This window comes from Saccostrea cucullata, unplaced genomic scaffold, assembly GCF_032062105.1.
Source record: "Saccostrea cucullata isolate Sc308-1 unplaced genomic scaffold, CSIRO_AGI_Scuc_v1 ctg1, whole genome shotgun sequence".
NCBI classification, from domain to species: Eukaryota; Metazoa; Mollusca; class Bivalvia; order Ostreida; family Ostreidae; genus Saccostrea; species Saccostrea cuccullata.
In genome coordinates this window covers 1,528,633-1,553,220 of record NW_026920581.1, presented here as the reverse complement: position 1 = coordinate 1,553,220, position 24,588 = coordinate 1,528,633, and the positions used below count along the sequence as shown (strand labels likewise).

The 24,588-nt window shown below is 32.5% G+C and overlaps 3 protein-coding genes across 3 annotated transcripts; 2 read left to right on the top strand and 1 right to left on the bottom strand.

The window, feature by feature from the left end:
• Nucleotides 1-839: 839 nt before the first annotated feature.
• LOC134252450 (3-methyl-2-oxobutanoate dehydrogenase [lipoamide] kinase, mitochondrial-like) lies at nt 840-14,986 on the bottom strand. Its single transcript, XM_062734943.1, has 11 exons — nt 14,644-14,986; nt 13,452-13,520; nt 12,931-13,041; nt 12,489-12,536; nt 12,090-12,209; nt 11,607-11,705; nt 11,407-11,480; nt 11,007-11,135; nt 10,807-10,896; nt 1,735-1,914; nt 840-1,393 (listed from the first exon to the last, which is right to left on the bottom strand). The coding sequence occupies exons 1-11, from the start codon at nt 14,827-14,829 to the stop codon at nt 1,249-1,251; spliced, it is 1,251 nt and encodes a 416-aa protein (XP_062590927.1). The 5' UTR covers nt 14,830-14,986; the 3' UTR covers nt 840-1,248.
• LOC134252459 (uncharacterized) lies at nt 4,031-7,701 on the top strand. The gene is made up of 2 exons (XM_062734950.1): nt 4,031-4,067; nt 6,509-7,701. The coding sequence occupies exon 2, from the start codon at nt 6,661-6,663 to the stop codon at nt 7,339-7,341; it is 681 nt and encodes a 226-aa protein (XP_062590934.1). The 5' UTR covers nt 4,031-4,067; nt 6,509-6,660; the 3' UTR covers nt 7,342-7,701.
• A 236-nt stretch (nt 14,987-15,222) lies between the features above and the next one.
• On the top strand, nt 15,223-24,137 carry LOC134252439 (lysosomal protective protein-like). Its single transcript, XM_062734934.1, has 12 exons — nt 15,223-15,483; nt 17,481-17,595; nt 17,765-17,815; nt 18,350-18,436; nt 18,921-19,168; nt 19,588-19,681; nt 20,165-20,338; nt 20,691-20,839; nt 22,073-22,148; nt 23,219-23,305; nt 23,569-23,673; nt 24,021-24,137. Exons 1-12 carry the CDS (start codon nt 15,311-15,313, stop codon nt 24,108-24,110), a joined length of 1,449 nt encoding a protein of 482 aa, XP_062590918.1. The 5' UTR covers nt 15,223-15,310; the 3' UTR covers nt 24,111-24,137.
• The last annotated feature ends 451 nt before the right edge of the window (nt 24,138-24,588 follow it).

Below are 24,588 nucleotides of genomic sequence, written 5' to 3'. Positions count from 1 at the left end.
TTGTATGAACACGGATATTGCGAATTTATCTCGGATCCCAAGCAATATGAATTTAACGAAATCCTTATTCGGATGTAACGAATTACAGATATAGCAGAGTAATTTCACAGGTCCCAGCGATTTCGTTATAACCGAGTTTTACTGTAATGGAATTCATTATTTTCATAATTTTCCCAGCGTAAGTAAACAGCAGTGATTTCTGATCAAAATAGTCCATTGTCTTTGAACATTTTTCCTGCAGAAATAAGGCAGGTACTCTGTGTTATAAATGAATGAAAAAGTCTCAATATGGACACCTTTATATAGTTTTCTCCAAGTCCAAAAAGCACTTTATGTTAGTGATAAGAGCTTCCTTAAAGGTTAATTTAAGGGGTCAAAGGTCAAGGTCATTGAATAAAAATCAATGGAAAGGGAGAATTAATTCAAAGCAAAGTCTTCTATTCCATTTTGCAAGAATTTTATTGCATTGAATACATTGCAATAATATAAATTCATAACAATGCTCTGCAAGCATGTCAAGTCAAATATAATGTACAGAATTATACATGTTTATCATGTAGCTACAAACTAACCACCATAACTTTGCCTTTGTAATGCTCTGCCATTAAGAAGACAATCTTATAACGAGGCAAGAGTATAAAATCACAAGAAAACTACAGTATATGTATAATATTTTTCTCGCACCTTAAGAAAATTTCAAGGAAATGTATGAGAAGTGCAGCATTATATATGACATACCAACTTAAAAAAAAAAGAAGAAGCAAACATGAAATTAAAAGCAAACATGTTTTGCTGCAACACATGATTTTTTTCTTAAATTTGGTAAAAAGCTGGAAAAGTGACTGCGCAAAAAATGTGAATCAAATGCTGACTAGAACTCTTAGAACCATTAACTGATAAAGAATTAGATATACTGAATACAATTACATGATATGCACTTTTTATCTTTCTCATAAATTCATATATTCTGCAAAAAAAAATGAAATGTAAGTACAGTGTACATAAATATAAATATGAAGTTCATGTTGGAAAAAATATTCCATGACTTTATCACAAACTGAGATTCAATGGCAGTAAAAAAAACTTAATTATCACATAAAATGAGTTTTTCAATAAAAAAGAAAAAAAAAATTATACAAATTAAGTAATGAGATTCTCTGAGATTTTGATCATTTCACGCATATAATACATTTGTAAAAAGCACCTAATTACTACAAAGCAATATTATACTTAGTTTCTAGCTTGATGTTAAATACGAAAACTCTCCAATGTTCCGTCAATGTGAAGCATTCTCAGATAGACATCTGTCCCGATTCCTTGCATGGTCTGCATGCTTAGACTTCCTCCTAAATACTCGGCATAGGTTCTGGAGGAGGGCAGTCCAAATCCATAGCTACAAAACAATGATTCAATTATGGTACTGTACATGTAGATATACATTTTTTTCTACATGGTTTTAATTTCTGCTATGTACTTGGTCAAAGTAGTGAAACTGCCCCAGAGCCATTTGAATATTCATTAAAATGTTTATTCTAACTACTCCAAACATCTGAGGAGTGAATCATTGGATGAAAATTGGATATTGGATAAGCAAGTCTGAGAAAGGGATAATGTTCAACTCTTAGATACATCAACTACAAGTTTGATCCAGGTACAGTCATTACATTCAAATACTAGTACTAAGTACATACTAATTTATTTAGGAATTCATTCAGGATTTTATTTGGTACTCACCCATGCATCCTGCCAGGTACTTCCCCTCCCCTGTTAGAAGGGTTGGAAATCTCATCAAACAGCCCGACCTGTGGTTCAGGGTCAACAACATTGTTGTTATGGTTGCCTGAGGTGGTAAAGTTGTAGTTGTGCACCCTCTCTACGATGTTGTGAGGGATTCCTCCCCCTCTGTCTGACACTCTGAAAACAAGGAGATACTTGGAGAATCATTAAATCAAAATCCTAAAATTTTTACCAAGTGATATCTGTACTGGAACCTTCAGTTTGAATACAGATCAGCTTGGTATACGAACTGGTGCCTTCAAAAGCATCAATCTAATTATTTAGCTAAAATATATGGCTGGGTGGGAAATTGAACCCAGAACCCGTCTCATTAATCTGGTACTCAAACAACAGAGCTTCTCGGGCCAATACTAATATGGCCCAAACTATTGCTGCAGTGCCTCATCCTTAAATTGTCTTTGCCTTCAAAGACACAACCCTCAAGTTCATATATTTGTCCCTATCAGGACTTTCATCTGCAAGTCCAAGAGTGGCCAGCAGCACTGAATTATGTATCAGGAAAGGATGTATGGCTAGACTGGGAATCGAACCCAAGACTTCTGCATCCCATCAGATGCTCTAACTACTGAGCTACCCATGTCATTTTCCAGGACCCAAACTGTTAAAAATGTCTATGCATGGTGACCATCAGAGATATGATTCCAAAGGTCAAGCCAATTACCGGTAAAATGTTGTGGAATTTCCATGTCTGGTCTTAATTACATAATTTTATTTACAAATGATGATTGTGTTCTGCTCTTTCCATTATCGCCTTTCCCCCTATTTGCTCTCGGCTAAGAAATATTTTTCGTCGGTACATTGTTTGTAGTTTTCATTTTGATAAATTCAAATGTCATCTAACTTAATAACTTAATTTAACTTAAAAGAAAAACAATCAATTTTCAAATAGGGAACAATAAATATTTTCAGGCAGCGTAAGGATATCAAACCTTAATTAAGTAAATTTAATATCTATTTGATTATCATGCGCAATAAATTAAATTGCACCTTATCTAATGGGGTCTACTTAAAATCACATCTCACATGCATTCATAACATGATAATTCAATAATGTGTTGTTTAAACATGGAGGTTATCCAATAGTTTGTATTGTGTCTGAAATCTGATCTGCAGAGAGTCAGTGATTCTTTTGTCACCATTGTCTCCGAACAAATCAACACCAGCTGAAAAAACATAATTGAGATGTTTTATGATCAATAGAGCAGCTCATGTATATTCCATTCTGGCACAGGAAAATTTGAACAACTGTAAAAAAAAATTTAAAAATCACTGTGCACTGTAAGTCACCCCCTTTTTAAAAATCAAATGATAAAACACATGGCTGATATGGACAAAGACATTATTTCTATAAAATGGTACGTATTTTTACTGGGAAGTACGAAATCAATATATCAACAAGGTATTTCACTAACTTTCCTTTTTTTTTTCTTTTTTTTTTTTTCAACCCGTAGAATTTCTAATGTTTGCTTTAAGAAAACAGCATTTGATGTTTTGAGTAAACATTTAAAGAATTTTATCTGATAATCATAGCCTTCAATTGAAAGGAAATGTGCCACCAAATTCTAACACCAAAAAACAGTAAGTGGTACCTAGCGGTGTTGTTGCCAATTTATTTAAATTAAGGAATAGAAACGGTACAGTCTGCTGCTATACTCTGTGGGGGGAACACTTCAATACAGAAGATTGAATGTGTCTAAAGTACGCTAAGAAAACTTGGATATAAGCCTCACTTTGTATGCTTTATGTTCAGTGTTAATTTCTTTTGGGGAAAAAAGGTAATCATTTAAATGTCATATTAGTTTATTTATTATTACACACACTGTCTCAGAATAAGATAATTACTGGTATACAATTTTCCGTTACAAAAAAAAAAAAAAAATCAAAAATTTAATGAAATCAGTATGATATATAAATGGATACAATCAGGTATTTACTCTTTCTACCAAATGTGTAATATGTTTTAAATTGACTTCAAATTGATACCAATAAGGGCTTATATTTCCTTGTCACCAAGGAATAGTTTAGAATTTTCCATTTTGACAGTCTTTACGATAGGAATCAGACCTGTCACCGGGAGAGATCAGATTTCAAACAGAGCTGATTTCTTTTGAAAGATCTGACAAAAATGCCTTTAAAACCAACAAAAACACTTTGTAAATAAAGATCAGATAGACGGGTAACAGGCTCTATATAACAGGCAAGTATACAGAATGAGAACTGTCGAGATTAGTATTACAGAGTATTCGGGGAAGGATGAAAACTTTATTGGGGTAAGATATATATGTATGCAAATATATCAATATAAGTTTATACCTGGTATAGATATTAAATAACTACCAGTCAATAATATGTATTAATTAATAATAACTTAACCACTTTTCTATGCTGACATTTTCCGTATTGGGTTCACATAGATACAGTGTGTATCGTAATAAATATTGGTTGATTAATAAGCTTGGATATAGAAGTAACTTCACATACTGACCATAACACTGCGTACAAATTATCCTCAAGAGATGATGAGCTGTGAATTTATGCATTCCATCCATTAATAATGTAATCAATTCATAACAATGAATAATTATGAACATAGTTAAATTAGTATAGAATTTATTAATCAATGAAAACAAAATTTTTATTTGAATTTTGAAATTGAATTCAAAACTATTTTAGACGAAGAAATTTTGTGTATTTTTTTGCAAATTAAATTATATTCATTGGAAAGAGGTATATACTTCCAGGTGCATAAAAGTATTTCCACTTTTGCAATACTAATTATATGAGAAAAACAAAATATAAAGCAGATTAAATATTATGTACTGAAGTGGCATATCACTTTTGGTCACTAAATCTTTAATTGTTGATTTAATTCAGATTACACAATAAGGATCTATAAATATCAAACAGAGAGAAGTACGTGAAACTAAATCTGGCAGGAATGGAAAAAAGAAGGGGGGTTACACAATTTTTACACATTTAGATAATCATAACAATGGTTTCCAATCAATCAAGGTTATTATTCTAAGATTTTTTGAAAGCACAGAAAAGCAATATTGAAATTTCAAATCACTTTTAGTTTCCTCAAAAAACTTTCCTAATACATTTAAAATCTATATAGAATTCAGAACTCACTAATACACATTCTGAAATCAATTTAAAAGATTTCACTTTAGTACATTATATACAGTGTATCTAAACCAGTAGTTTTAAAGAATCAAAACATCTACTTCAATGTTCAAATGCCTACACTTAAAGAGACCTTTTTTTGAACATAATGGAAATTGAATGATACTTTGTACCACTGGCAATTAGGTCTTATTGAAATTAGATTTAAAAAAAAATAAATAATGAATATATCCTGTACAAAAACTTTCCATAAATTCATGTCTTTTTGATCAATAATACTATATATAACTCTAAAAGACAATATATAAACTTAAGTTCTTTTTGGCAGCACCTGAAGATCTACTCCCCTCCCCCTTTTCTGAGAAAAAAATTTAATTAACGGTTTCAAAAATTTAATCATTTATCTCTTTTACACAATGTTACATGTAGAACAAATTGCTGAGAGCATATAACTTGTGAAGATTAACAGGCCAAAGGTTTTATGGACCTGTAACTAGTCATTACTCAATAGACAATTTAAATAGCAACAATAAGCTCCTTAAAAGTATTAGCGGTTTTTCTTTTTCACTTCAATATGGATTTAGCATTAAAAATTAGATCAAAGACCAAGTCATGCATGGAATTTTCTTTAACATAAGTACAGAGTTCTAAATAGGTGCTACATATATTTATATATACATATGAATTTCAAAATGATAGTCATGGAGGAAATGCCATGAGTTTGATTATTAATGAAATGGTTATAATCAAACTAACATAATGGGATGCCTAATTACATTTTACAGGTAATTAATATTTTGAATTGATTTGTTTCTTTTTTTTAAGACATCTTTTTTCTTCTTTTTTTGAAGTCATGAACCAGTCTTGCCAATATCATAACTGCAATCACTGATTGAAATTGCAATACATGAATTAACTTTTGAGATATAATTAATCTGAAAAAATTCATGAAAAGAAATTTTATTGATGTTTTAAAAGGTTATCAAACTTCTGACACTGTTAAAGCCTTTTTCTACATTCACTCAAAAGCTTGGCATACTCAGTACATGACAGTTTATTGTAATGTATTCTTTTTCAACTATAGAAACATCTTTCAATCACCAATCAATTATTCATAAATTTATGCTATTTTATGCAATAAAAGGTTTATTTCATGTTGATAGTTACTCTAGGAAAAATAACCAGTGTTGTCCTTAGGAACTGAAATAGCAGAGGACATTCAAATAATAGCAGGTGTTTGGGGTTCATGACTTAAAAGGGGGAGGGGGTTGAGAAGGAATACCAGAATACACTGTAACTGGGGGGGGGGGGCATAATAAGCACAGAAATTCCCCAGCCCCCAGGTCCGAACATATCAATGTTGATAAGCCATTTATAAAAATTGTTTTATCACCTTGGTTTCAGGATATACGTAATAAGTTGCATTGTCTTTGTTCCTCAGGTATTAATTATTGATCATCACCTGTTTCATTGTTCTGTAATGAGCCTCAACAGAAATATACACACCCTCAATCTATACTAACGTATGTACATTTTCACGGATTATTGGATGAGATATTGATTATTTTCTTTTCTTTCATTGAAGGCCATTCCTTTGTCTTGGAAAGAAATGAATCGGGAATTTTTAGCTGAACACCATTTGGAACCATAATGTGGGACTACCATGACAGTATTTCATTTTAACCATAATTATTTGTGAGAGAAATTTAAGTATACTTGAATCACCTAGTTGTTATAATGCAGCTTACCATGGACCACAGAAGCAGATCTATGGAGTACACCCAGGACTGTGATTCTGTTAATAACGACCAGGATTTTAACGGGAACACCGCAGACACAAAGTCCGAGGAGCGGGACAGTGGAACGGGACTCTCGAGTCACTCCACCTCGGCCGATCCCATGAGTATGGACGACTCAGACGAGCCCGCCAGTATCGGGGAGGAACTCAACTCCTCCTCTTATCATTTAGACATGGACGGGGAGCTGGTGCCGATTAACAAGGACGAACTACAGGACACGTGCAGTGATTGTGAGGCCTCACGTACTTACACTGTGCCCACCCCTGTCAGTTTCATTAACAATAACGCTAACGAGCTGGTCGACCCACTTCAGGAGATAAATCAAGTTAACATCAAGGAAAAGAAATATCCTGTTCTCCCTTCCATCAGCAAGAAATCGTGTACCCCACGTTCTCTCCCAAGTGAAACATCTCTGGACAATGAACTTCTTGAAAAGTGTCTAGTGCGAGAACTGACCAAAAATCAAATGGACTTTTCGAGAGAAAGAATGGAAAAAGAGGCTGACTTTTTTGCGGATCATCGAATTAATACAAGCAAAGTGAAAGCTACCCCTCGCACCAATCCCCTTCCTCCTATAAGACCTGCAAATGCTTCCTCCCCAGATAAAATGGGAACGTGAAAACTATGGCTAACAAAATTTATGAGCAAAAACTGCTCTGACATTAAAAGTCTATCTGTGCATAGCAATAATTATGATTGAGCACACATATAGTGATGGATTGTGCTTTGACAACAAAATGGTATCTTGTTCAAAATTACTGCATTGTTAAATGTGTTGAAAATTTGAGATCTGATGATATTTATCATATATGCAAATGATATTTGTATACTATAGTGTGTTTTCATAATCATTATAGCTACAATAATATATGCAGACATTTAAGAATTTTAGACAAAATATAGGGTTGGATTTACTGTACTGCAATTTTTTGGTCTCTTAAAATTGAAGAGTTTCTATTTAGTAAGCAATAGGGATGTCAAATCGGTCAATTTTCAATACTCGGTTACTCGGACGTTTTTCCGATCGAGTACCCGGGTACTCGGTAAAAGTGTAAATAAATATGAACAAGTAAATTGAAGCCTGTAAAACATTGTAAACTCTTGTAGAAATAAAACCAGATGCACTGATTGGGGGCTTATCCGTAAATGTACTTCTGTTGTAATAATGATGAGCACTTCGTACCCGACGAAATTTAATATAACAATTTTTAAATTCAATTTATTTATCAGATAAACACAAGAAATAAAATCATAAGTTGTTCACAGTGTTTTTGTTTAAAAAAAATAATCTGCTCCGCAATTGTAATGTAACTCTTTGTCGCGTTTGACGACCAGGTATCAGTCGTCAGAGCTACGTACAGTATCAACTTGAACTTGATCAAGTTCTCCTAACAGAGCGGATTTACGATTTTAGTACACTTGTTCGATCCGAGATTTATATAGTATTACGGGACGGTATTTTGTAGTTTGATGCAACGATGGACATCAGTTTTTTTAAAGCCTTTGCCTTCAACCAGTTGTACTGGCATGTAATCAAATACAACCATATCAACAATCGCACGTGTAATATCATCCGCTCTTTTCCCGAGAATTTACGGCTTCTCGTAGAATTGACAAAATTATCTAATTTATTTAAACATAATGGATCTTAAACGATGTTCAGTGAAAACAAATAATTAAAGCCAAACAAAAAATAAGGAAGAAGGCAGCCGAAGGTGAGAAAAGCCAGGTAGCAGGTGCTTGATCATGTTAATTACTGTATAAACACTGCCACAGGCGATAACGGTCATTTACTGTATGTACAGGTGCAATGAGCATTTTACGTTTTAAAACAGATTGTTAAATGCATTAATAAAAATGATTAGAAATATTCAAAAATATACATCCGAGTAACCGAGTACCGATTTTAGTATTCGATACTCGGACGATCGAGTACCCCGTTAACCGGGTACTCGTTGACATCCCTAGTAAGCAACAACAGTTTGTAAAATTTAATTACAATATAAAGTTTTTTCATTACAATATTATAGCAAATTTTATTTATCATTCCAAATTTATTCATATTTCATTAATTTGATTGTTACAGCATTAAATCAAATTTTAAAAAATTGGTTTTGACTTGCATTATGTTTGAACATATTTTATTGTTTTTGATGTTATAACAAAAGGATTGGACACAAGTTCTTAAAAACTTAGAACGTCCTCTCCTTTATGCATTATGTATTAATATAACCTCTAAATTACCAAATTCAAACCTTATACTTATTACCAAATTCAAACCTTATACTTATTACATGTACCATATTTAAAATTTCTATAATTTAAAAAGTTAACTTTTCAATTGAAAAGTTAACTTTTCATTAATTCATGTATGACATTATTGCCAGATTTATGGTAATTCTATGATCAAATGAGACACATTTATGGATTTTATTTAAGAATTTTAAAAATATGTACAAAATGTATACATAATGTACCATACAAAAAGTTGGCTGCCCAAGAGGCAGACAATATATATTACAACTGAATGTAAATCTAAATGTGGGCAGATAACTACATTATTGTATCTGAATTTTACACACTGTTGATTTTTTTTTAATCATGATGGTGATGCAAAGTTTTTATCTGTATATGTTCAAAATAGTTATCATTCACAACTCGATTCCTCTAGATTAATTGTATATTTTTTTCATCATAATTTTCACATCTACATGCTGCATATGAAATATACAGTAAGAAATACTGTACAGGGGGAAAATAACTCGCGGTGTTAATATTCGCTATATTCACGGTGTCAATGAATCCGTGAATTCAAGAAACAGTGAATAAGTTTTCAATAGATATAAATAAGGGGGGAAACTTTTATTATATACCAATTCCGCGAATTCAAGAAACCGTGATTGTATCAAAAAAGAGAAAAACGTGAAAATTACAACCCGTGAAATTAATCCCCTATACAGTAATTTGATAGAGAACCTTAGTACAAACTGATCTAGGAATAATGTTAAGTTCCTAACAAAAAATGTTTTGTGGAACAAGATTAAGCCTCAAGATTATACTAATGCAAATCATATCAGAATGATAACCATTACATGTACAGATCAAAATGATTCATGCTCTCTGTAGCATAATTTATATAGTGCTTTAATATCCACAGTGTAATGGAAATGATTTTAAAAAGTTGTTATTGGTGAAATTAAAGTGCCACAAAAATATCCTAGATTTTTGTCACTGTTCACTAAAAATGAATTAAGGTCAGACGAGACGTTCCTCAAAATCTGTTTAGTATATCTTCGTAATGTATGAAAAATATTCAAAATTTTAATAATATTCTGATTTCTAAACCAGTTTCTAAACGTTTTTAAAAAATCCAAACACTAAAACATTTGAAATTGGAAAATTATTTTTCTTCCCCAAAGGATTATATAAGAAAAACTACCCCTGGTATCTTGCAGAAATGCCTGGTAAGGTACCTCAATTTTTTGTGAGTAAACATGTTTAAGTAGTAATACTTCAATGACAAACTCTTAGAAAAATTCATCTATCATTAAGGAACGTCTCGTCTGTCCTTAAACCTCAAGTTGGGGGTGGGGATGTCCTTCTAACTTCAAGAAATGAAGATTTTAACATCTGTTCAAGGGGAACAACTTGGCAAATCATATGTTTAACTGATATGAAATTCAACCAAAAGAATTTTGCAACTTTTGCATTTCCTTTTTCAAAATAACTCATTCAAAAGTCACTCATTTAAGATGAAGCAAAAAAAAATGCTGCTATCAAGTAAGGTAAAAAATCACAACAGATGATCAGGCACTAAGTGCAAGACCATATAACTTGAGAAGAGACTGAGTCAAAATTTTTACTTTTACCGGTATTATTTTGAGTTTTATTTTATGTATTTGCTTAAAAATTTGCCATTTTGTATTACATTTAATAACATCTAAATTCCAAAAGGTGATAAAAAACGTTGTTCCTAAATATCAAAATTATTTTCAGAGTTTATAGTGGTTTGAAATTTTGACCTAAGTCTTTTCTCCGTTCATGGTGTTGGGGCCTGGAACATCTGGAACATGAGTAATCTCACCTTATGATGAAGTCCAGATTGTTGTTGGCTATTGTGACAACAATATCAGGTATATTACTTCTGTTATTGGCATGACTCTCTGCAGAGGCCCTGAAAAGAAAGATTTTAAGTCATTTAATTGAAGAATCATACATAATTTGGCAAAAATAATGAAAATTTATGAAAGAATTCAAAAATAAAAATATAATGTAAATCTTTACCTGTAAGCATTTTTCAAAACTTCTGTCAATATGTACTCGAGAGGTTGTGGTATATAGGGAAACTTGGCATGAAGATGACCATTTAAACGAATATGAGGAGAGTACCCATATTTAGACAAGCAAAGGTTCCTGCAAAGAAAATCTTAACAAATTCATATCAACATTTCTTGAGGTTTATTGACAATTGATACCATAAAAGCTCTGCCTCTGAGATTAAAACATGACAGAGTTCATTCACAAAAAACTCTCTTTCTTAAAGGATTCTTCTTAGAGACTTCACACTTTACTCATGCAGGTTCATTTACTTCCAGATTTCAACACGATAAAGAAAGATAACTCTTTTTTTTTTCCTAATCAAACACTCTGCAAATAACACTTGATATGACGTGACATTATTTACCTGATACTATCAGCACATCGTTCAACAAGCATCCTCGGTGAAAAGTTTACATCAACAATACCAACATGGTTTGGCTGAAAATTAATGGCATCCATAAATAAAAAAATCATTATAAAGATGAATGAATTGAAAAGTATGATTCTTTGATAAATAAACGTAATTATTTTTTGCCAACAATAAATTTTTAAAAATATACTCACTCTTTCATCATGAAGAGCAACATGGTGTTCTACTAACAATCGAATCCCTAGTCGAGATTTTAACATTCTGTCCAAAAATAGCCTTATCATTTCTTCATCCTAAAATACAATAAAATGAAAGTTAGTATTCTAAAATAATATTGATGGACTTTTCTTGAAGAATGAAGTTTGCAATTTATATTTATTTTAGAGATTGCATAATGAACATGGCTAGAAAAAATTAATTTCAGTCAGAATCTTTTTTCTTTTATCAAAAATGCAAAATTTTATAAACATGAACCCTTTTTTTCAAAGCATATGAAAAAAGGTCAAGTTTTAAGATACTTGAGATGATATGTTTCAAAATATGTGCTCTAGCATTCATTTTCACCACTTGAATCACTTCAAGTGAGGATGGCGTTTTTTTTCCTTTCTTACAAAGCAGCCATAATAAATAATCCCCAAATATCTTTCTTTCAAAAATGACATATGTATACAGTTTACCTGAATATGCCTTCTGCATTCTGAGAATCCCTCAGCAAGCATGGTTACGACATTGCTGTGGTCATCAAGTAAGGTCTTCAATGTGTTTGTATAGGCATGTTCTGATTTAAAGTCAACAATCTGAAATATACAGACATGTTAGCATAAACATTTCATTCTAACTACAAAGATACATGTAATACCGTAACTTTCATATCCCCTCTTGTAACTCAAGACTTCCATTTGAAAAATTTATAAATCCCACTGTACCCTCATTAGTTTTTTTTTCTTTCATAGTTTCAGTGAATTTGAATAATGAATAAACAAATTATCAATAACATTTTATATACATGTATTTGTACAGTACTCCACTGTCTTTGTCTGAAAAAAAAAAGATGGTTAAACAAAAAAATTACTTACTGGGGGATGTTCATGAAGTATGTAAAATGCTCTGATGTACATTTCATGCTGTAAAAGAAGAAAAAAAAATACGACAAAATAAATCTGCTAATACATAATGTACCACATACCGTATAGCGGGTTATTTTAGCGGGGTGCTAATTTTGGCTTATTTTGGCGTTTTGATTACAGCCCGCTAAAATTTTAATCGCTAAAATATTCAGTTCTCTTCCTAGTGTTCATCTGCAAAGAGCTGAAACCCTGTGTCCACCAAATTAAGTTACGCTAAAATTATTGGCATACCTTTGAGTAGGCAAATCGCCAAATTTTACACCCGCCAAGAAAACCCGCTAAACAGTATATCAATTAAAACAGCCATAGAATCCCTCAGATACGGAGAGCATACTGGTAGTTTAAAAAGTAATTTAAATTCAAATTTAAAAGAGGAGAACAAAATACTTACAACTTTAAGTATGGTAGGATTACATCCAACAATGAAAGGTAGTCCTCGAAATCCACGGATTCTGTGAGCGATCCGTACAGGTAGTTCATTATGTAGATACTGAGCACTCCGCTATAGTAATGTAAAAACATGAATCTGATTACAGATCTTATCAGAGATTTCTAAACACACATGTTTATATCCTAAATAAAAACATTTGAGAATAAATAAATATCAAAGTAATCAAAGCAATGAATTTTATATTTATAATTCAAGAAGAGTTGCCAACACCAATCCTGACAAGATTATCTGAATGAAAGTTTGTGGTCTGGCAACATCTCTAAAAGTTTTTATTAGAAAAGTCAATCATTCCAGTAGCTCATTTGTCTTTCAATATTCCACTGACAGATGGAAGCAAATCACATCCCATTATGTTTTAAAATCTTTATATTTCATTCTGTGCGCATATTATTTACATTTTGCATTTTTTAATAGTGACTACAGTACTGCTTGAATTGCATTGAAGAAGAATTTGATCATACCAGTAAATGACTATTATCTGGGCTCTTTCCAGCATACAGCAAAGTTGCTGGTGTAAGTCTCACAGATGGCTGCAAAATTAATTCATAAAAAAATTCTCAATTCTCAAAAAAGCCTCAATCCTAAACCAAACATAAATTTAAAAGGGTCCAAAATACAGCATTATTTTTCCATAAATGAAACTAACTTTTGTGTAAAGAAATCATTAATCTACAATTTCCCAAATTTTGTGTGCAAAAATGTGTATTTTATGTATCAGGAAAATGTCATAACAGGTGCCATTATGAAAAATGAAAATATAGCCATCCATCTCCAAATATAGTTTATTTTCGATTGCCAAACTCACAATTTATCAGTAGTACATTTATGTTTCAATACACACCAGTATCGATAAAAAAAAATACAGGACTTGTCACTTCTAAGATATTAAAATGCATGAAATGAATACAAATCTCGTCAGTCTGATAAATTTTTTTCTTCTGATTGTATATTTTATAATAAATGAAACTTAAAAATTAATTTTTGTGATTACAAGTTTTGTACTATTGATAAGTTGTGAGTTTGACATGAATTCTATTCGCAAGCATCGAAAATCAACCCGAGAATCCACTTCAGGTTGGAGGCAGTGAATTCCCAGTTTTCTCAATGGCACCATGCAGTTCTGAAGTTTCCTCATATCAAAATTGTGAAAAAAGTCTGGAAAACATTATTTCAGACTTAGAATAATATGTATTTACAGTCAAACATCGTTATCCAAAACTCAGTGGGAACAAAAACACCTCAAGAGTCCAAGGATTTTAGATATACCAAAAAATAAATCAAGAATAAGCAGTCGAGACTTCTAATTAAATTATTTTAACATATCCTCAACATATATAACTTCAGGGGATGCTCACTCCTCCATGGCACCCGATCCCTTCTCCGATGTTTTGGAGGTCCATGTTTGCTCTACTCCTATTTTCTATTGTTTAATGGACTTCTGATCTTGTAAAAAGACTGTTCGTTATCTCCATATGTTTCATCCATGACATTCGAGTTATCAGAGTTTGAGATAATAATGTTCCACTGTATAACAGGTATATATCCCTATCATTTTGAGTCTCAAGAAACTAATGAGTGCACGCTTACTTGGTTTGTAACTGGCTGTCTCTGAAAATCTAGGTCTAGTACATGCAAACATAATTTTAAATTTACCTTAGCTGCCACCTGCTCGATGGCACTTTGGTTATAGAAAGAAGCCACTGATGCTGAGGCTAAACGTTCTGAATAATCTTTTGTTCTGTAAAACTGTTTGAAATTGAAAAATGAACTTAAAAATCGAGAATATAACAGAGATCTTTCTATCGACTGTCTTTTACTCAAACAGCTGATCGACGCCATCTTGCACTTTCAATGCCCTGCCCAAATAAAGTTTTCTTAGCAGGTTAAAACATGTGTCAACAATGTAAAGTTTCATTAAAATAAGACATTCCGATCCTGCTTTCCATTCACGTCAGAGGTAGCGCCAGTATTTTCTTCATATTCATTCTCCTGTCTTTCTTCACACAATCTGAAATGCCAATGGCCTTGACACTTTGGCGTCGACAGCTATTATTTTCGAACTTAACAGATTATAGTTAATTTTTGACATCAAGATATCTTATATTAAAAAAATAATTTATTTTTAAATTCGATATTAAATTATTCAGTGAATTTAGTATTTCATTTTGCATGCCTGAAAGTTTCGTATTCAGGATAACGTGACCTAAGAGTCACATGACATTTCAAAACACGAGATGCAATCACAAGAAGTACTCAGGTGCATGAGGAAGTAAATAAAAGACAGCACACACTGATACAGCGTAATACATTATCACGCCCCATGATGTCCGTCCTATATCCGTTGCTTCTTAGCCTTCTTTCCATTCTAAGTGTTGTTTATGGGGCTCCATCAGAAGATCTGATAGTTGCACTGCCAGGATTGAAGAACCCTCTTCCATGGAAACAATACTCAGGATACTTGAATGGAACAGAGAAGAAACACCTTCATTACTGGTAATATATACTTTTTTAGCTCACCTTAGTCAGAACTTAGAAGTTGGTTACAGTCGATTCGATCATTGTCAAGTGTCAATATAGATAAGACTGTTTGGCTGTGTGTCTCACTGTCTGTATGTATGTAACGGGGGAGGAGAGAAAAGCAGCAGACCAGACCGGGATTCGAACTGGGCCCCCTGAATCTCCAGTTAGATGCTCTACCAACTGAGCTATTCTTGCCGGTATCCTCAGTCCAGTCAAAATTCCTACATTCTCCCCTCTTTTAAAAGTCTTCACCCCCGAAGACACAACACAAGTTCACCTTGTCAGGACTTAACATCAATTATATACATGTACTATTTATTACATGTATATTGCCTGAACAAGGTAGCTAGGCCATGGCACCATCTGTAGTATGAGTTAAAGTAGGAGTAAGTAAATATTCATTGAAAATTAAAAGGTAATACGCTTTATCACTGCACCACATTATAAAATGTAGAAGTTTGCATGGGCTAAATACGGACAGTGGTCCCTGTCAAGCCATATGTTTTCTTCATGCATTTCTCCTTTCCTTACATTTGGTGGCCACTGTGGGGGCCTTGTTCAGGTTACAGTGTATGTAAATTAGTATAATTCCTGGCAGGGCCTTATAGAACTTGTGTCCTTGAGGTTGAAGACTGTTTAAGGAGGGGGGATGTAGAAGTTAGACTTTAAGGACTGTGGATATCGGCCTGGATAGCTCAGTGCAGTGGATAGCCAATGCAGGGGTCCTATGTTCGATTCCCTGTCCTGCCATATGTTTTCATCTGCATGCATGCATCTCTCCTTTCCTACTACAAAAGTAACTCAAAATTATGCACCTCATTTCTTAGTCTTTTGTTCTAGGCCATTACAAACTTTTAACAGGTTGGAGACAATTCCAGATAGAGGAAGAAATTCATTTAAAGATGTTAAACAGAATTATTTCTGAATAATTGCAAGGTTATGTTCACAGTATTCTTGATATATAGCTGAATGGAGTCTACTAAGTAAATGTACACATCAAAAACTTCTAAGTTTACAGCTTTCATTTTTATGAGCACTTATATATGTAAGAGTACATATTGCAGGATAGAAACAAACAGCATGTATAAGAGGGTAACAGTTACAAAGTGAGGATGCATCAAGTGTTGAACAACAATTCAGTGTCAGTCTGCATAAAAGTTTTTTTTAAGCAAAAAATAAACAAAAAACATGCATGCATGTATTTATTTCCTTTCTCTTAATTTTGCTGCTTTCAATTTTTTAAGACCAAAAAGAAGTGAGGCGCTACTTAATGCAAACTAATAGTTGGATATTGAAATTTAAGGATTCCAAACTATTTACTTTTTTCAACCAAAGTACCTAGGTGTTCAAAATAAGCAAAATTGGCCATGTGAAGACATTGATCTCAATCTTAAAAGCATAATAGACAAATCTGGTGCAATTATATGGCTCATCTTCAAATTTAAAACACTGGAACAATGAAAATATAGAAGTTTTTTTTATAAACAACAATTTATCTGTAAAAAATTTGACATTTTTCGACCTCTGTGTATTCTTGATCTAGCCTTGACAATTGTTCCATTCCATTCTATTACATGTATTAATTTTCATATTTAATAAAGGTCCTTTTTTGTCAAATACATGTATTGACAAACTTTTCCTCTGGGAAATTCCATTAAAGTAAAATTTTGTATGAGTATAGAGAGGAATGTTGTACATGTACCTTTATCATGAATTTTCTTTCTTTTGATTCACCATATGACCCTTAGGTTTCTCACAAACTATTGGGGAAAATTTGGTATATTGGAGTTTTACCATATAAATTGACTTGATTCATATTTAATAAAGGTCCTTTTTTGTCAAATACATGTATTGACAAACTGGGATTTCCTCTGGGAAATCATCAGCATTAAAGTAAAATTTTGTATGAGTATAGAGAGGAATGTTGTACTACTGTACCTTTATCATGAATTTTCTTTCTTTTGATTCAGGTACTTGGAGTCTTCCAGTCCATCCCAAGCATCAGACCCTGTTGTGTTGTGGATGAATGGAGGACCAGGATGTAGTTCTGATCTAGGACTTCTGTCAGAGCACGGGCCGTTCAGGGTATTAAGAAAGCATTTGGGTGATATTATTAAGCATCACATACATGTTTAAATATATTTCTAACAAAACAAACTTTTTAAGAGAGTTTCAAGAGAGTTTGAGAATATATCTATAAAAGTGTTTACTGCCTGTGGACACTTTCTTAAAATGGTGTACTACTTTGTTCTAGGTTGCTCCAGATGGGGAAACATTGACATTGAATCCATACAGCTGGAATAAGGTATTGAGCTTTTGTGTGTATTTATACACTCATTATACAGTTTGACAAATCTACCTTATATGGATATTCTTATTAATACATGTACATGTATATTATTATTATAGCAACCAGGGTGCTTACCATGAACATGTTTATTAGCTTACTTTCTTCAACTTTTAATTGACAAAAACTTTTGCTTGAAGAATTAATTATCTTACAATTTAATAATTGTATTTGAATCTTTGTATTTCTTAGGAAAGCAATGAATGTTCCATAATCATTTATCAGAAAAGACAATTGCAATTGTCTATTCTGATAAATGATTATGGAACATTCATTGCTTTCCTAAGAAATAAAAAGATTCAAATACAATTATTAAATTGTAAGATAATTAATTCTTCAAGCAAAAGTTTTTTCCAATTAAAAGTTGAAGAAAGTAAGCTAATAGTTCAAATCATATAATTGCTTTAGAGGGAATAAATTTACCTCTTTTCCTTCTCAACCTGTATGAGTGATAGTAGAAACTTATATAACCATTGGAATTAATTTTTGTAGGTTGCCAACATGCTGTATTTAGAGGCACCAGCTGGAGTGGGCTTCTCCTACGCTGATGATAAAGAGTACAAAACAGATGATGACCAGGTAAAAATTGTCTCCCTTTGTGAAGTAAGACTGCAAACATTCAGAGATATTATATAATGTTGATGAATCAACCATATTAATCTATTCAAAACAAATTATTAAACTGCTAAACCTTGTTAAATTATCTATAAATTAATAATTAATTAATTAATTCAAAGTAAAACTTGAGAGAGATATGGTGGTCCTTTGTACTCAGGTTTAAACAATAGTAGATGGGACTTTCAATTAATGGACTTCAACATATAGCCATGGTATTCAATATATTATAGCTGTATATACAGAAGTTCAATTGTTATCTATCTTTGGCACCAAAAATATGAAGTGAAAACTTTCTTGTCATTTTTCCAAGCAATGAGAGAAACATTAAAAGGATATTAGAAATTGAAGACTTGAAGAAGCAAACTATAAGATGACCCCAATTTCTTATGACTAAATTATAATTAATATTTGCAATTGTTTTACTTTACATGTACCTTTTTTTTAGGTCTCCCTTGATAATTATTTTGCTCTGAAAGATTTCTTCAGCAAATTTCCAGAATTGGCCAAAAATGATTTTTTCATAACCGGTGAAAGTTATGGTGGAATTTATGTACCAACCCTTTCCCAGCGAGTTATTAAGGACCCCGGTATAAACTTCAAGGGATTCGCTGTGGGTAACGGATTGTCGGACTATGGAATGAACACAGACTCCCTCATATATTTTGCCTATAATCATGGATTGATTGGACAAAAGTGAGTTTTTGATTTGGCAGCTTACTTTTATTGTCATAAGCTCACCTTCATATGGCTTATAATGATATGACAGATGGTTGTTTAATCACACTGAGTAACTGTAAACCAAAATTTATGACTTCCTTTTACTCAGAAGTAGTTCTGTAGTACACTTATTATTTTGCATTTATTGTATATCTATTAAGAATGTGACCTCTGTCACAAAATTCATCATCATGTGGATTTCTAACTGATAAATCCCCTGAAAAGTTTTTGCAAATGTTTCCTGAGTCACAAAATTCATCATCATCTAAATTTCAAATGATAAATCACAAAAAAAAAAAAAAAGATTTTGCAAATACTTGTTTACAAAAAATTTAGAGCAATTTCATAAACTGCCAATACATGTATATTTTGCTAAGATGTTTATTGATTTTCAGAATTTGGAAAGATCTGGGAAGCTGCTGTGGTGGTAATCTGACCAGATGTACATTTCACAGTAACCCAAGCAAGAGTCCAGTGTGTAGTCAAGCAGTAAGTATCAATATCATGGAAAATCTTCAAGTCTGTTAGTGTTAACAACAGTTTTAGCAACAGTTTTAAAAGTGGGGGGTTCAACTTCCCCCAAACCAGCATCTAAACAAAAATTTGGTTGATAGCAAAAGACTCTACTCAGAAAAAAAGTGGCAAATGATGAAGATGTAATATTTGAAATGTCAATCAAATACATGTATAGAAAATTTTCAAGAGTTATTTTTCCGGGCTGAGGGAAAGATGACTTGAATGAGGATCTTTCCTTAAGTTTCTAAAACTTTTGTCTTCAACAATGATTTGCCTCAAAATTTTGCCAGATGCTATATATTTAATTTGCCATATACCTACAGTGTATATGTTGATTTTCTTTAAGAAATTGTGAAATTTACAAAAGGCAATTGACCAGAGGGCTGTTCTTCTAACTTAAGGTAGATTATATTACAGTGCTTGAACATGCAATATGTATTGACATTTTTTTTCCAGATAAGTGAAGTTGAAACAATAGTGTATATGAGTGGATTGAATGAATACAACCTGTATGCTAAATGTGAGTCCACTAAGGCTGGTGTCTGGTTTGACAAGGAAACCAATGCCTACTCCTACTCCTTGTTCCCATGGCATTACCATAGCAATCCTACATACAGGAAACAGCTACAGGTAATGAACACTCTTATATATACCTCTGTCATTTTTTTTTTTTGTTTGTTTGGGTTTTTTTGTGTTTTACTTGTTATTTATGAAAAATCAAAACCACTTAAGTTTGGTCCATTTTCAAAGAAAATGAAAGCATTGTGCATTGTTTCGGCCATAGATTACATATTTCCACTGGATTTGAATCCAAGACGTATAATTCAGAATTTAAACTTATAAACTTTATTTTTTTTAAATTTGTCAGTACACTTTTATACTTCTCTAACTCTCGAAAAACCACATTAACATGATTATTTTGATTTATAATGTATTCCCTTTTTGTTTTGATATATACAATGCTACAGTATTTGTTTTACAGTTTGTCCAGGATCTGAGAAGTCAAGGTCATAACCTCCGTCTCACTCCACCATGTTTAAACTACAATAATGTATTAAAGTACATGAGATCTAAGGAAACAAGAAAAGCACTCCACATTCCAGATGATGTGCAAGCATGGGATCTTTGCAGGTATAGTTAGAACTTTATTCATTTTCATCATTTAATTAAGATACATTATCATAAAAAATTAAGGTATCTGGAATAGATAGCATGGATTCATTTTTGTGATCACAACTTCTGAAATATAATGTAATAAAATAGATGAGGGCAAACAGGCTATTCGACATGGTTGGCAGAACTAGTAAAATGCACCAAAGGGATAGGTACAGAAGTACACATGCCATAGTATATAACAAAGTAACCTCAAAGAGAAGCATCCCTATGCAACAAGATCTCATTCAAAGGTCCTTCACTTTTGATCTTATGGACTTAGAATCAAACAGTTTCCTCCATAGGCCACCAGGCACTGAGTCCACAGTTTAGTTTGCATCTTTCACAGTTTTTGTCCTTGACCTTTAAAGATCGAAATAATAAGCTTCTCCCTTGGCCACTCTGCATCTCTACAGCAATGAGAGACTGATAAATCTTGTGATGCTCTTCACTAGATATCTATCACAGTCTTTAACCATGACCTGTGCCCTCTGACACCCATATCTACATGTGTATGGGTGTTTCTCTGGTCACTTACAACCTCTGTAGAAAATTTGAAACTGAAAGATTAAATTCTTTTCATCATATTGTATCTACATGTACAATAATGCTGAATCAGAGTAACTTGACAATAACCTTTGATTTTCTGAATCTTAAATGAATAGGCAAGTTGTTCTCTGGTCAACTACTTCCTCTGTAGCAAGATTGGGACTGAGCACTGAAGTATAGCTCACTATGTCCATTGTAGCAAGTTTAAGACTAAAATGATGTTCCATATGAACAAAACTTTTAGGGACACATGCACATAGTCTTTTAAATGCCAGCTACTGCACATCCAGTCACATACAGGATGGCCCAGTAGTCATGGTGATGGTTTCATTGCCCTAACAGTATTTCTGCATTTTATCATTTCCAAAGTAACAATGTTGTAGAATTACAACATTGTCCTACTTTGCAGATGCATCTAGAACTACCGGGTACATACAGTTATCATTTACATGTAAATTATGTGGTAAGATAGGACCAAACCAGTTTATTTATTTGGTTTAGACATCAGGTAGACTGATAAAGGAAAAAAAATATTTAGCTTTCATTTGAATATTTTCATTAAGTAAGCCTGACAGAGAAAAAATTTAAGATTGTTAAGTCTCAATAATGAGCATCGAAAGTTTTGATGTAACATTTTCATTTTAAAAATCTTTTTTATTATAGTGCAATAGTTGGAGCACAGTATAAGACTCTTTATCAATCAATGAAAATACAATACGAGGATGTACTAAACAAAGGGGTAAGTGGACAAATACATGTATCAGGGACATATACTAACGGAATAGGTAACTACCGCAAGTCTCGCGATATCTCGTAAGTCGCGGGATTTTGTAAGTCAACTTTAATTAATTATATCTCTAAAGCTATCGCATATTTGAGATCAAATCTTTTAATTATCTGTCAAAAAATCATTCAAGATTTGTTTTTATCACTTATTATACTCCTTATCTTAGTAGTAAATTTGTCTTATGCAAAATCAGCATATGCCCCGATCAGCCATATTTCCGAGAAATCGCCAATTTCGGTGTTTGTTTTCTTTATATTTAGATTATATTATTATTATGCTTTAAAATTTATTAATAAATCAATTTCAATACATAAAAGGAATAAATGATATTAATCAGAAAAAACCCTGTTTACTGGTAATAAATGTAGTTTGAAAAACTTGTAGTGTTGTGCCTGATGTTTTGGGTAAATAAACATAGAGATGAAGGAGTTGCCTATCCCGTTAGTATATAGGTCCCTGCATGTATACAGTTTGTTGTATCAAAAACACTGTATGTTATAGTATCAAACATACTATATGCTATTGTATAGTGTAATAAAACAGTGTAAGTAATCAAGAATGTAGACCATCTCAATGTCAAATTCATATTCTTATGTGCCACTTTTTTGAGAGACAGTTTTATGGTAGAGGCTTTCTCTTGTGTCCTGCTTTTTCTTGTCCATATCATATCATGTACACTGTGAGAATATAGATCTTTCAATCTTTGTCAGTTGATGCATCTTTGGGAAGGGTATATTGCAACCCAAAAGTAGGTCATCCTGACTTCATTTTGTAATTTTATGACTTAAGTGTTCAAAATTTTGTACACTGTGAAGCTTAGGATCATTAAACCATATGTTTAATTGGAAAATCATGGGGGTAATGATGGGGGATATTGCAGCCCCAAAGATGGTTATTTTATTTCAGTGTAGTTACATGTATTTGTTACTAATAATATGTAGATATGCATGATTTGGTTCCAGACAAACAAATCATGTACCACAGCAGTGTACTTTATCATTATTATTTTTTTTTGATTCCAGAAGAGGATACTAGTATATAATGGTGATGTTGATATGGCCTGTAATTTTCTGGGAGATGAATGGTTTACAGATAATCTCAATCTTAAGGTATAAAAGTAAATGGTGGTTTTGTTTTAGTTTTAAATTATGTCCTCTGTGCTGAGAAAATTGAAGTTTAGTGGTGAAATTTTAATAAAAAATATTTGATGTGATTGAAAATTTGATTTCATTGCATACTATTAAATTCAAACCTTACTAATAAAAATGACTTTAACTTATGCTCAGTCAGACTTCATGCAGTTATGGTCAGTCAAACTTCTGTACATGTATGCAGTTATGATGAGTTTCAATAATCTGTGTCTAATAATTAGGTGAAAGTTGAAAGAAAAATATGGAAGACAATGGTGGATGATGGAACACTACAAGTAGCGGGCTTTGTGAAGCAGTTTGAGAATCTGACAGTGGTCACAGTCAGGGTAAGTCTCTCTGACCACTTCTGTTCCTTAATTCAGTAAAATTTAAAATTTTACTATTTCAAATATTTCTATGGTGTATATAGAGCTTCAGATTTTCTACTTAATAATTGGTTAAATTGAATTTGAATATGAGTTAATTATGACAGATGTTTATTTTAAATTGTGCATTTAGCTTAGAGAGTTTTTATTTACCCATAAAAGATCTTGCTTTAGCTTCATACTGAACATTTGATACAAAAATAATTACTTGTATCAGGGACCTGTATACATGTACATTGTACTCAGTTTATAGGTCCCTTCTTGTTTGCAAGACATATATATGTTTTATTTATTTTATTTCCTTTCAGGGAGCTGGGCACATGGTACCTACAGACAAACCATCACAAGCTTTATACATGTTTACAAATTTTATACAGAACAAACCTTACATGTCATAGTGCAGTTTTGTAAAGTTTATTATAATTTGTATATTATTCTTTTTTACAAAATTTTGTTAAAATAAACTATGAAATGTAAAAAAAAAAAATATTTGGAATGTTTATTTGTCAGCTTTAAATCTCAAAGGGAATATTTCACTCCAACTGGAACATCACCAATGGCCAGTGAACGTCTTGTTTTGTATATAAACTGTATGCAGCACAAATGCACTTATCAGCAGCAGATCCAGGAATTTCACAACAGTTGGCGCATAGAATGCAGGGGGTCTGGGGGCAGCAGTGAAGCCCCCAGAATGTCCAGGGGTCCCCATGAAAAGTCCCATGAAACTGAGGAATTATAACAAATATGAGGGTTTTTCCTCTTCATTTTGGGATAATAAAAACAAAATTAGAAAAAATCAAACGGGGGGGGGGGGGGGGGGAGGGTTTTTCCTCTTCATTTTGGGATAATAAAAACAAAATTAGAAAAAATCACACG